General features: G+C 47.4%; 1 protein-coding gene across 4 annotated transcripts in view; it reads right to left on the bottom strand.

Moving 5' to 3' along the window:
- The window catches only part of VSTM4 (V-set and transmembrane domain containing 4), a 98929-nt gene that overhangs the window by 65214 nt on the left and 19803 nt on the right, over positions 1–13912 (bottom strand). For all 4 annotated transcript variants that reach the window (XR_014307511.1, XR_014307512.1, XM_082718829.1 and 1 more), the window contains exon 3: positions 5008–5076. Coding sequence is in view for 2 of the 4 variants with exons in the window: in XM_082718829.1 (XP_082574955.1) it covers positions 5008–5076 (69 nt within the window). In the remaining 2 variants the exon portion in view is untranslated. The remainder of the gene's footprint in view (positions 1–5007; positions 5077–13912) is intronic.

Raw genomic sequence — 13912 nt, forward strand, 5'->3', positions numbered from 1 at the left:
AGTCCGGAAGGCTCAGCTACACCGCCAAACACTCAGACCCAGGGGCTGGGGACACTGGCCCGCAGGCACCGGCCTCCTGTGTGTGCGTCCCCATAGCCTCAGGAGCAATCACACCTTCTCTCTGTTGCATTCCTGAAGCTCCAGGAACCTGAGCAAGTGTCCCCTTGCAGGAGGAGAAAAGCTCAAACAGAACATCTGAGTTTCTCTGGATGGGGTAGCACCCAAGACCCTAGAGTTCTGAGTTTTTCCCTCTCTTCCAAGAGTTTCTTTTGCTGCATAAAGACAATGCCCTGTTTTATCTACTCAAAACACCGAAACCACCGCCCCCAGTTTTCTCTGCAAACAGATAAAACACTGAGCCATTTCAGCCAGGGTCACAAACACGTAGATGGAGCACCGCCTTGCCACCGAGCGAGCGACAGCAAAGCTGGGCTGAGTTCCGCACAGGTGGCGGCCACTCTGCTCAGGACAGCTGTTCTCGGCCCGGAAGCTCAGCCTGTGCTGCCTTATCTCCCACTTTCCCTTAACTTCCTTCTACACACCTCTCTAATTATAAATGTGGGCTCAAAGGTTTCAAAACCCAGACCAGACCGGGCCAAACAATCCTTGTCTGGAGGCTGAATCCACAGCCTTCAGATCCAAATTGAACAAAACATCTGCACTGAACCGAACCTGGGGTTAGCTTTTCAAACACCACATTTTCTTGCGCCCTCAAAACCATTCTAAAAATCTTTTACGTCCCTCAAACTCATGTGCAGCTTTGTCTTCTGCCACCAGACTTTCAAAGGCACCAATGTCATTTTTAAGCTCTGTTGCAAGCTGCCATGCAGAAAATGTCCCTCCTGCCCCAGCCCAGGCCTCCCTGAAGCAGATGGTGGGGCTGGCAGGCTGGAGGGACACTCACGCGGCAGGGAGGCGGAGGGTGGGGTGGGGGCAAAGAGAGCTAGTGCCAGAGCCCCCTTCCCAGAACACCAAGCCACTGCAGGGCAGGCCCAGCAGAGAGGCCCCAGCCACAGGCAGGCAGCACCTGTTGCTGGGCAACGCGGAGGCCAGCTGGGATATTCGGCCTCTCTGAAACCCGGCGGCCCCAGCATGTCTCCGCGCAGTGAAGGACGCCACTCTCCCAGACCGCTGACTCCAGAAAGTCCAAGTCCGTCCCTACTCTTCCAGGGAAAATGCAAACGCCAGGATCTCGGATCTGTGCAGGCAACCTGAGCAACAGGCCTGAGGGATTTTAACTCACTGCCGCATTTCACCAAGCGGTCTGACAAGGCTGGGTTTTGTGCTGCGGGCATGTGGCCCACTGAGCGGAGCCCCAGGAGACGGCCATCCCTCATCAGCTCTCCCATCCAGGAACAAAAGGGCAAAGGCCCGGCATCAGGCGCCAGGGAGTTTCATCTGTACCCCTGGCCTCACTGACACCATGGCTGGGTTAAGAAAGCAAAACATAAGGCCACTGCTGCTGGAATCACAGGGAAAGAAGGTTCTAGAAACAGCTGCTCTGCGGCATTAGACAGAGCAAGGACTCTAGCTCTTTTCTGAAGGGACCTAATTCTCTGTGTGGAGAAGGAAGCCCACCCTGGGCTATGGATTTTGTGTAGAGAGCTAGGTTAAGAGTGACCCTAAGAGTCAAGAGCTACATGTGAATTACCAAGTACCATCAATTACACGCTCGTTTTAGACACACTGAGGATGCTGCAAGGCAGGTTGGGACCACGTGCTGCAATCTTCCCAGATATAAGGAGTCTTGTTTTTTGTACCACAGATTTTTTTTTTTTTTTAGATTTTATTCATTTGTTTGAGGGAGAGAAAGAGAGAGAGAGAGAGTGTGTGTGTGTGTGTGTGTGTGTGTGTGTGTGTGTGTGTGAGCAGGGGCAGAGGCAGAGGGAGAAGCAGACTCCCTGCTGAGCCCAATACGGGGCTCTATTCCAGGACCCCGAAAACAGGACCTGAGCCAAAAGCTTAACTGACTAAGCTAGCCCCCCCCACCCCCGTACTACTGGTTATTTCTCAATACAGTCCTCAGACCATTTGCACTGGGGAAACACCCTGGGCCCCAGTACAAATGTTTTGCTCCCTTCCTAACTGCAATAATCAGATTCTCGGTGGGGAGCCCAGAATCCGGGTCACTAACAACCCCCCAGGAGATCCTTATGCATCTGATGATAAACAAGGTTCCCGATGTCACAGCTGCCAGCGACCTACCTTAGGGATGCCCTGGATGTCTCCATACGTCTCCCTCACCTTTGGGCCTCGGTCATGGAGCATCTCCCCGAAATATGGAGGAAATCAATTGTTTTTTTTTTCTACTGCTTCACTCCATGAAGTAAAGATCCTTTCATCTCCTTGCTAACAAATAGGCATTCCCTGAATGAAAAGCTGGGGTGGGTGGGGGGACACCTGGGTGGCTCAGTGGGTTAAAGCCTCTGCCTTTGGCTCAGATCATGGTCTCGGGGTCCTGGGATCGAGCCCCACATGGGGCTCTCTGCTCCACAGGGAGCCTTGCTTACCCCTCCCCTCTCTCTCTGCCTGCCTCTCTGCCTGCTTGTGATCTTTGTCTATCAAATAAATAAGTAAGTAATCTTAAAAAAAAAAAAAAAAAGAAAAAAAAGAAAAGAAAAGGCAGGGAATACAAGGAATCGCCACTGAATGAAAGAGCAGTCTCACAAAGAAAAAGTTTTATGGCAAAACAATGAGTCCCAGTCTCTTATCTGGGTGATACTCCCTGGTTGCAAATAATGTTCACAACTGTGATTACATTTTTCTAAGAGAGAAAGTGCCTCCATCCACTGCTTTTAACTGGCTATCGGAAGAGGAAGAGGTGGGTCTGGATCCCAGTGCCCCCTCCCATGGGGCGCGATCTCCTTGCAGCACATCTGTGAGCTAACGAAAGGTGAGGGGAACCCCCAAGGCACACACGTCTCCCTAGATCTGTTCAGCTAGGGGGATTCATCACCCATAAATGCCATGCCTTCCCTAAATGTAATCCTTCGGGATTTCCTGATCACCTTTTGACATTCATCAGTTTTTCACTGACCAAAGGCTCTGCCCAGAACTCACAAAGGACATTCCTTCATTGCTTCTGGTCATAATCCTCCCCCCCCCCCCACTTTGTGATCATAATTCCTGTGAACTCTCTCCTCACTCTCAGTAAGGCAAGGTTTCTCAGCCTCGGCACTCTTGACATTTGGGGCCAGAGACTTCCTTGTTGTGGGGAGCTGACCTACGTGAGCATTCCTAGGACGTTTAGCAGCACCTCTGGCCTCTACCCCGTAGAAGCCAAGTGCATCGAAAGCCTACTTGTGGCAACTAAAAATATATCCATAACTGGCAAATGTACCCTGGAGGGGCCCAACCCCCTCGAACCCCAGTCTGAGTGCAGCAGAATCCCCCCCGGAGGTCTTGTGAAAACCGAGACTCCTGGGCACCACCCCTAGTGTTTCTGATCTTGCGCGTGAAGGGAGGACCCAACACTGTGCCTTTGTATCAGGCTCCCAGGTAATGCTGCTGCTGCTGGCCTGGGACCAGCCAGGGCTCCTGCTGGAAGCACCTGGAGAGCTTTGAACCAGTTCCAGTTCAATCAGAATGTCCAGAGACGCGGTCCAGGCATCAGTGTTTTTAAAGCTCCCCAGGGGACTCTAACATAGGTTGAAAACCACTTGCTGAAGGTTCTTAACCTATTTCTAGAATCCCAAACTCTGTAAGAAACTGGAGATAAAATTTGCCACGGTAGGGGTACATTTCATTTGTACAGTACTTGAAGATCCCTCCCTAAAATCACTTAGGAGTAAGAATTCTGGAGCTTGGGGCTTTCTCTCTACTCTTTCAAAACCCATGGGCTGATACCAACAGGATTCCCACCTTACCCTCGTTCTCTCTCTCTCTCTCTCTCTCTCTCTCTCTATATATATATATATATAGTTTGGGGGTTTTTTCAAAAGATTCTACTTACTTTTTTTAGAGAGAGCGCATGAGTGGGTGAGGGGCAGAGGGAAAGGGAGAGGGACAAGCAGACTCTGAGCTGAATTTAATGTGGGGCTCGATCTCACGACCCTGAGCAGAAATAAAGAGTCAAGAGTCGACGCTTAACCGACTGAGCCACCCAGGGGTCCCCTCCTACCCTTCTCTTGAGTAAATTTAAGATAATAAAACAACTTAAGGGACGCCTGAGTGGCTCACTTGGTTATCATGATCCTGGAGTCCTGAGTTCAAGTGCTGCATCAGGCTCCCTGCTCAGTGGGGAGTCTGCTTCTCCCTCTCCCTCTGCTCATGTTCTCTCTCTCTCTCTCTCTGTCTCAAATAAATTAATTTAAAAATTAAAGAAAACAACTTGATGTCATAGCACAACTAAGAAGTCAGGATCCTTTTTGTTGGTTAAATGCAATAGGAGGCTACTCAAATAAGAGGGATGGAAGCTCTCAGCAGAAGGTGGGAAGAGAAGGGACAAAAGCAGGGAAGAAATGTGTTTTGTTTCACAGAACCAACAGTTCCAGCCTAGGAGACGCCCAACGAGGTGTTTCACCGGAGACTCACCTGCTCGGGGTGTCTCCACTAACAGCCCGCATGGGAGCCAGGTGAGCCAGGCTGAAGCTGAGGACCTCAAGTTACCTTTAGCTCATTATGCTAACATCACATCCTATGGGCAGAATGTTCTGCCATTTTTTAGAAGGTACGAGGCACATAGTAGCGTGCTGACGTGCTAGACATGCACGACTCATCCAACCGTACCAATGGCAGCTCCCTGCCCCAGACCCTAACACACTGAATAAAAGGTTCTTGTACTAACCCCATGGGGAGACGGGGCTTTGAGAACTATCTCCCTGTCCCCTAACTTGTAACAAGAAATAAAAAGTCCTTTGCTTCCAATATTGGTTGTGTTCAATTTGGTGTATGTACCCCAAGTGGTGACCCCCCCTTGAGTTTGGTGATGCTTTCTTCCCATTTTATTCCTTTCTTATTCTCTAAAAGAGAGGGGCATCTTATAATAAAGAAACATGCAAGGTCTACCTTCAAAAAATGCCCAGGTCTCTTTCTTTTTCTCAAAGGATGAATCTTCAGAAGCTTTGAGGGAAATCACTGTAAGACAAAAAGAGAAACGGCACAGCGTGAAGTGCAGTAGTTTACGGACCCGGCCCACACTGTGATCCAAAATAATACCATATGGTGTGAGCGGCCCTGACACTTACAAAGCCATTTTCCCATTTGCAGAACCACATTTAATTATCACAACTCACACATGAGGGAGAGGTACAACGCCTGACACACCACACTGGAGGCTCCAGCGGGGGGAAAGTAGGTTGTCTTTGTTTAAAAGCCAATAAATGACAAAGCTGGGACTGAACACAGTAGAAGTCCCACTTGCCCCACATACTTGTCAACTACAGAGTTCCCCAGTTGGAATTCTAAGAACCAAAACGTTTATTTGACCATATTAGTGGACATCTTTCTAAGTATGATGCACTTGACGAATACCCCTAGACAGAGGAGCCTGAAGTCATCTGATGGCCCAGGGTCTGGGTTCTGAGCATCACTATGTACCAACAGTCATGCACAGCAGGCGGCATCTGATTGAGATTATTTTGTTCACTTTTAGTTATAGCTGATCACTGAACTTACTGAGTCTGCTCCCAACAGTCAGGAAACAGAACTGAGCTATACAGTGTAAAACTTTGAATATTCCACAAAAGAGGCTGGAAGCACGGAAGGGTTCCATGCATATGGGTAATTTAATCATGGGTAAAAAAATTAAGCTGACCAAAAAAAGCAAAATGTGAAGGAATGAGATCACTGTCCGATAGAACTTTCCAGGATGAAGGAAATGGCCGCCCATGGCTAATTGAGAATGTGAAGTGTGGCTGGTCCACATGGGCCTGAGGAATTGAATTTTTAATTTTATTTTAATTAAAATAAAAAGGCCTGTGGCTACCACACTGGAGAGTTCTAGAGAAGAAAATCTAGCACCTGAATAGAAAGACAAAGGAGGTTGGAATGGAGATTGAATCAGAGAGGTAAGGCCTATGGCAGAGATCGTCTGAAACTCTATTTACTGTCCCTCCCAAAAACTTTTGTATTATATTGTCATGAATTTCAATCTGAATTTTCACCTTTTTACTTCTCTAGGCCTTATACTGGGTATTTCTTATTGACCCATCTTGCAGATCGCCAGTCTTCCCATGTGATAAAATCGTCTATTAACTCATTTTTATATTTAATTAATTTATTCATGTTTATAAATCCCAGCTCCCGACAAATTTCTCCAGCTTGTCACCTAATTTTGCAACCATATTAATCACATTACTTTAATGCATGTGCCTGATAACTTTCATATCTGCATCACCCGTAGACCTATTTCCGTTATCTATCTTTGCTTTTGATCATGTCCCTTGCTGTATCTTAGCACTTTCTTTTAGTTAAATGCCAGATATTTTATATAGAAAACTTTAGAAAACTAAGCAAGATTTTATCTTCCGGGGTCTCTGGCAGGCTCAGTGGATAGAGTGTGCAACTCTTGATCTCAGGGTTGTGAGTTCAAGACCCACATTGGGTGTAAAGCTTACTTAAAAATAAGATCTTAGACATTTTTTACTTAAAAATAAAATCTTAAACACTTTTTAAATTTTCCTGGTAATTGGTAAAAGTGGAGAGAACATCTAATCCAATCAGGATTTTAACTGCCTGGAGTCTGGGTTTCAGTTTTATATAGTCTAGACTATCTTTGGCTTGCCCTTACTTAAGGGATCCTCAGTGAGAAGCCTAGAGTATCAACCAGGGCCCTTCCAATTGTTAAAATTGCCAAAAGTTCTGCTTGCCTCTCAAGCATCCTGATTGATACTCTCTGTATAGCTTCTCTTAACTGCTTAAGTATGACAGAATTTCTCAAAGAGTTAGGTGTCTCCAACAATTGGGGTCACTAACTACTCTTCCCTATGCTCTATTTAGATAGTCCTTCAGAGACAAATAAGGGTAGCTGAAATGCATATAATTGTGCAATTCAAATGTATTTATGATAAATAAGTGTGTAATTGCTACAGAAATCTACATTTCTTTTTTCCTACTTTCTAATTGCTCTCAGAAGGCAGACTTTGATCTGCTATAAGCTAGTCTGCCACTACTGAAGAACTCTCCCATTAGAACCTAAATTCCTTAAAATGTATCTTCTATCTCTATATCCCCATCACTTGGTAGACTGCCTGGCAGCTAGTTCGTGCCTAGTAAATAAATGGATAATCCATTTCTTTCTGAGTCCACGAAGTAAGCATTCTGGCCCTCCAGGAATGATTTCTTGGTCTTGTATATAATATTCAACAAGTCACATAATTTGCCCATCATCATCCTGCTTAATTTCCCCACCCACAGCTGACTGCCAGTGCAATCAATCAATTCTTCCTTCAAGAAGTTAAACTAAGAAACATAGTATATAATGGTTGTTGTGGGCCCTGGATTGAAGGAGCCTGTGGACTTCTGGGCGGCAGCCATGTTGGAAACACAGGCAAGTGGAACAGAGCGGGGGCAGAACCTGCAAGGGGACACAAAGTGAGAGGACTTGTGGGGCTGAGGGCTTGATCTTGCTGGAGCTCTAGGCCCCAAGAAGGCTGATGTAATGTGGCTGCTATCCTTGCATTTTATGAGCTCCATATCCTTAAATCTATCCCTGCCTTTCTTCTGAATTAGCTTGAAAGGGCTTTCATAACTTCAACAAATTGAGCAGAGGCTAGGAGAACCCTAAAGAGACACAAAGAAAGCCGAAAGGAAAGAGAGATGATCTCCAAGGACCTAAGTTTTCAGGAGATCCAGCATGCCCATGATCTTCCAGAGCCTTGCCCCTCCAAATGTGGCCCACAGCCAAGCAGGGCAGTGTCACCTGGGGTCTTGTTAAAAGTGCAGAATCCCAGGGCCCCCAAGCCAGACCTACTGGACCAGAATCTGCTTTTAAACCACATACCCTGGATCAATCATATGAACTTTAAAGTTTGAGATGCACAAACCTCGGGTTAAAAAACAAACAAAAAACAAAACAAAACCAGTTGCCATTTACTGGTTGTGTAACCTTGGGCAAGGTGCTCGATTTCCCAGTGCCTCAGTTTCACAAATAGGGATGACAAATGCCTGCTCTTAAAGGACATGTGAGTCAAACACATTAATATATGTGAAGTGCTTAGAACAGGGCCCAAGATGGAGTGAGCCATTTTTATCTGCAACAGTGTTAGCTCCATTAGAAAAGGGATTTTTGTCTGTTTTTTTTTTTCCTGGCTCAAATTCCTGCACCTGATTCCAGCACCATCCTTTGTTGTCAGTCCTTTGTTTCACTGTGTGAATCTACAGTCGCCCAAATAGTCCCCAAGAAAAGGTTCCTTGTCCTTGTCACTAAATGCCTACAGCTCAAAAGGGCTGCTACTGTCCTAGCAAAGGTAGGCATCTTCGGACAACTTTTTCTTCATTTTTCTTTTTCTTTTTCTTTTTTTTCCACAGAAATTATGGGTCCTTGCTGCAGTCAATAACAATGGCTTTGCCTTACTTAGGATACAAGATAACAAGGTCTCCCTAACCAATTTACAGAGACCTGCACTGAAAAAGCAAAAAAACTGGGATTCTAAGCTAACAGGGCTCTAAGCAATGAATTAATGCATGTTCCTCATTTCCCTGCAGCGCAACTGTTTTATGGGAAAATACAGCAAATCTATTTGCATATGATTAGCAACACGGATCATAACTTTATCTGTTCCATAGACTCCTTCTGAGCTTCAGAAATTTGTCCAAGGTTTTGCCATAATGATCTTGTTTCAGCTGCTAATCCCCTGCTATCTCAAAGTGAATTTGATACATTGTCAAACCTTGTGTCTGAGTCCAGACACTGTAAGGAAACAGAGTGCAGGATGGGTGGGTGAAGGGCTTTGCAGTGGATAAGAAGCAGGTCTGCAACTTGAGTAGTGCACCTCCTTCACAGCATGGCTGCACAGGGCAGGCACAGATTTACAGAAGCAAGCCTGGAGACACTGAGTGGAAGAGGCCACTGCAGGGTAGCTACAGAGGAGGATAAAATGCTTCAAGGAAACATTCTGCTTCACCAAGCAGAGTGGCAAATTTTCTAAACACAGGTTATTTACTCTGATCAAAGACTTTTAGAAATAAAATGACCGCTTCTTGATCATCCAACACTTGTAGTGGCTTTGGATGAATTAAGCCATCAGAAGGCTTCAGACTTTCAAACAAGATTCAATAAATCTATCACTTTCAACTGCGTTTGCCTCACCTGGTGATCCCAGCTGGACTCCCAGACAACTGGGAAGAAGGCAACAAGCATGCTTTCATACCCAAAGTGCTGGCTTTTTCTAAGTATCAATCAGCTCAGGGGAGCTGAATGTCCTCACACATCCTGATAGTTACCTAAGATTGGGGGAGTTCCCAGCGCAATCCCTCCAAGATAAGAATTCACATGCATTCAATCAGCCTTTTAACCAATGGGTTGTCTTATAGGGTCATGAAAGGGAATGGGGTGCTCATCCTCTGTGCTGGGATTCTGAGGTCGGGAGGAGGAATAGCACTTCCGTCCCTTCCCAGAATGGAGCGTGTTACTTGAGTATTCCTGCCTGGCCTTCTCTTCCCTCCTACATCCACTCAACCTCCTACTTCCCAGGCAAGGGGGCTGGGGAGGAGTCCCTAATTCAGGCGAGCTTCTGACACACTGCCCCTCTCTGGGTGGAGGAATGAGGTCAAGCCCCTGCTGAAGGCAGTCTCGGTCTTGTACACGTTCTGAGACTGTGCTCTCAGCAAACAGCTGACGAGGGGATGGGCAATGTGCGCCCCCTCGGGAAGGTCTCATTATCCCGGCTGCTGGGAGTGATGCCAACCCTGCTTCCCGGGGAGCTCTGTCTGTGGCCACTCAGGTGCACGCTCCTCTTTCATCCTACCTGCAAGGACCACCTCCAGCCATGAGGTGGGGTGCCCCCGGCCACCCTGCTGGGCCTGGGGGAGGCTCCCGAGGAGCAGTGCAACTGATCAGGAAAGCAAAAGGAAGTCCAATTAGACCTTAGCAGCAGACCACTTTTCTTAGGATAACTTTATCCAGAATAAAGTGAGCATTTTTATCTCTGTCTGATTTGGGCTCATTTTTCGATCGGTTTGGGTTCACAGTAGAGAAAACAAGAGCACTCAAAGCTAGGTCATCCACTGACCTACTGACTGCTTTACAATTTTAGGGACCCTGGTGCCCAGTGGACAGAGCCTGTGCGACCTCCCCGTGAGGTGTGGGCCAGGATGACGGAGCTGCAGACTGTCTGGGGGCCTCTAGCCAAGACGGCAGAAATCAGATGAATCTCAAAAGGAGCAAGTCGTGAGATTCACCCTATCTTGGCTGCTCTGGGAAGAACTGGTTGGAAGTGGCCACCGGATCAAACAGTCTGGAAGAACGCAGCCCAGAGGCACCCAAACTGATCCTATCAGCCTCCTGTCTGGAAAAAGCAGGTTGGAAAGAAAGAATCTTAGTCAAGCCCCCTGCGATGAGACCCGTGGGGAAACCATCACTCAAAGAGGTGTGAAAACTGAGAGCCTTGATTGCTAACTTGGACAGAATGTCCTGCCCCTGGGGAGGACAGTTTCACAGGCTGTGGCAAACTGTGTCCCCGAGCCCCTGAGACAATGCCCTCCTGGCTGAGGGGCTCCCATTCCCCTCCTGGTCTTCTTTCCACAGATCATACTGATACCCTTCTCTGGACCTGCGCTGACCCCATCATCCACAGAACAGGTCACTGACAATTTTTAGGGGCCTTGGAAAGGCTCCCTTTCTTCCAAAACTCTTTCTCATCTGCTCTCCCTGTGTCCCCAGTTCCTTTAACAAAAGATCCTACAATTAAAGCAGCTTAAATTGGAACCATGGGTTACATCCAAAGGAAGGTGCACAGCACATTTCTGATAGGGAAGGCCTTCTGGAATGCAGATATTGATGGAGAGGAGCGTAGAAGGGTCCCCGGCTCAGCCAGAGGTCTGAGAAGGCTGCATGGACACCGCACAGGCCAGCCTGAGTTCAAGAAACGTACCTTCGCCTTTCTAGTCCCACCGTTCTTCAGGCTGGGCTTAAGCATTCTCTCGGATTACATACACAGATTTTAATCATAGAGAATGTTACCTTTATTTAGTGCCCAAAGACCAAGATTTCTAAAACTTTGGTGTGTAGGGGAATTCACTGGGACTCTTGCTAGAATGAACATTCCCAAGCATCACCCCTAAGCTTCTGATGAGAAATTTGGGGCAGGCTTAGGAATGTGCACAATTGGGGAGCACGACATTCAAGAAAGCCCGAGGCTCGGGGTCTCGGGATTCCGCTTAGAGAAGCCCGGCCTAGCACGCTCTGAGTAGAGAGGTGAGCACAGAGGGCAAGGAGACATGGGAGACAGGATTCAAGTCACCAGGAGCCAGACCCAGGGCCTCCGTCGCTTGTCCAGTCCAGGGCAGGGTCTGGAGCTCAACACTCAAATAATTCCTCTCTCCCTTTCATCCAGGAAAAAGAAAAGTAACAGCAAAACCTAAGGAGTAAGCCTATCACATGAGTGTTGTTTACAAAAAACTCCAAACAGGCCCCTTTAAATAGCATGTCTCAGGACAAAAGAACACAGTTTTTAAGGAAGTTACTTTCTAAAGAACAGACCGTCTATAACGACTGATGTGTCTCCCCAAATGTCTGACTCAAACTTGGAAACTGGAGAGAATGTGAGCGAGGGACACCGTGCTCCAACGGTGACCTGGTATTTCATGCTCTCCCTCCCTGCACACTGTGTTGCCTTAGAAAGCATCACTGTGCCCCACGCCTTCATCTTGTTATCCACCACCCCCAGCTGGACTGCACCTGTCTTCCTCACTTCTCAGAATCCTTCTGGGCCCACTGTAAGTCACGGTTACTTTGAACAAACAAATGAATGGAATGAGCATGAGCATTGGTATCAGTGGGTCAAGACCCCCTGAAAGGAACTTGGTCCTGGGATGATGGCACTGTTACATTCTGGAAGGCTGGGAAGAGAGGCCAGGGAGGGACCCATCCTAGCCAGTCACCTCCCTTCGTCTGGAAGCCCTGCCCCCAAAGCAGTGGGAATGCACCAGTACACCGGGCCATTAAGCCTGACTTCTCTGCAAAGTTTGGGCCCAGGAGTTACGTACTGTGTATCTGCTATGATTAATCCTATGGCCTTTGAGTTCTTAGTTCATTACAGAATGGAGGCAGAAAGACCAAAGATCTTAAGCAGAAGGCAATTCTTAAGCTCACGGAAACTGAAAGGAGAGGGACAGCCAACCCTGGTCCCTGGCATGTAGATCTCACTGACTGGCACCCAGGGGCTGCAGGAATCCACACAGCAGACACTGCCCTGCCTCAGTTTCCTTAAGCAGCATCTTGCACAGATCAGTAAGAGGGAAAATCAGAGGAGACCAGAAGAGGTTGGTGATATGAAATATGCACAAAGAAAGATCCTTAGGAGCACCTGGGTGGCTCAGTGGGTTAAAGTTTCTGCCTTCAGCTCAGGTCATGATCCCAGGGTCCTGGGATCAAGGCCCACATCGGGCTCTCTGCTCAGCAGGGAGCCTGCTTACCCCTCCCCTCTCTCTCTGCCTGCCTCTCTGCCTACTTATGATCTCTGTCAAATAAATAAATAAAATCTAAAAAAAAGAAAGAAAGAAAGAAAGAAAGAAAATCCTTAAAGAAAATAAAGAGGCGGCAACACTTTTGCTGCAAATTCAAAAATGCATACACTCAGTTCACAGTTCCTTCTTATTCAACGAGGGACAGTTTCCCAAGGAAAAAACTGTTAAAAATGTAGCTGTGTCGCCACTCTTTATAACTGGATCAGCATTCTCAGGGAAGGCAGGGGCAGCCCCAGGGACACACAGAGACTTTCTCTGTCTCTGACCTTCGGAAGTTCGCCTATTGCTTCACTTCCCCCTTGTGTCTCCAAGATTCAGGCTAAAGGCAGTCTCTCTTGGGGCTCAGACAAAGCCATGCATGCGAGTAAGACCTCCAAGTGACCTACAGGGAGCAGCTGATGAGAAACGGAAAAGTTCCAGTGCATCTATTTCAGGCCACGCTTTTCTTTCGCATCCACTGTAAGACAAATTTTAAAACACAAAGGAAAGCAAAAGAGCAAACAAGCCAACAAACGAAGACCCGGATTAAATAGACTTCCCATTATGACAAGGCAGTTGGAAAAAAAGGTCGCCTTGGGAGATGGAATCTGCTACAGAATACAAAGGCCCAGTGTATGACCCCAAAAGCCATTAGGAAACGCTGAAATGTAGGGCTTGGGAATGGGCGCTCCAGATACAAGTCCGGGTCTACATACTTGCTTGCTTCCACCTTCCACTCCTTGTTGCCTTTAATTAAAATGGCATTTTACCAAAGAGCCTGGGTCACTCATTCTTTCTTTCTTCCCCACCCTCCCCCCACCCCCATCCCCCACCAAAATACAATCACGGAGCCCTTCTATGAACCATGACCTGTGTCAGGTATGAGGATGCATTTCAGAAGAATCTGGCAGGGTCCCTGGAATCGAGGTTATCCCTAGCTAGGTACACCATGCCGACCTCAGCTCCTACCATGACCCCCCCCCCCTCGTCTGGCCCTCACCAACCACAAACATGCAGCCAGCTCTAGCAAGTCGTCTGCATACTCCTCTTCCCTCTTGTCTAACCTTTGCTCAGCCTGTTTTTTCTCTTGACATGGCATGGACCACAGCTGTCCTGGTCCCCCTCACCCTGTGGCGCAGTAGAATCCTACAACCTCCAGGTGACCTTCTCATTTCCCCTGAGAATATATCCTTGTCTCTCCTTTACTCCCATGTCAGTGTCACCTTCGTCTATGGCCTGTTCACACTTTTTCTTAGCTATCTCCATAACATCTCTCAGATCCATGCTCTTATCTACGTGTTCCCCC

The sequence above is a fragment of the Mustela nivalis genome (genome assembly GCF_964662115.1).
Source record: "Mustela nivalis genome assembly, chromosome: 2".
NCBI lineage: Eukaryota > Metazoa > Chordata > Mammalia > Carnivora > Mustelidae > Mustela > Mustela nivalis.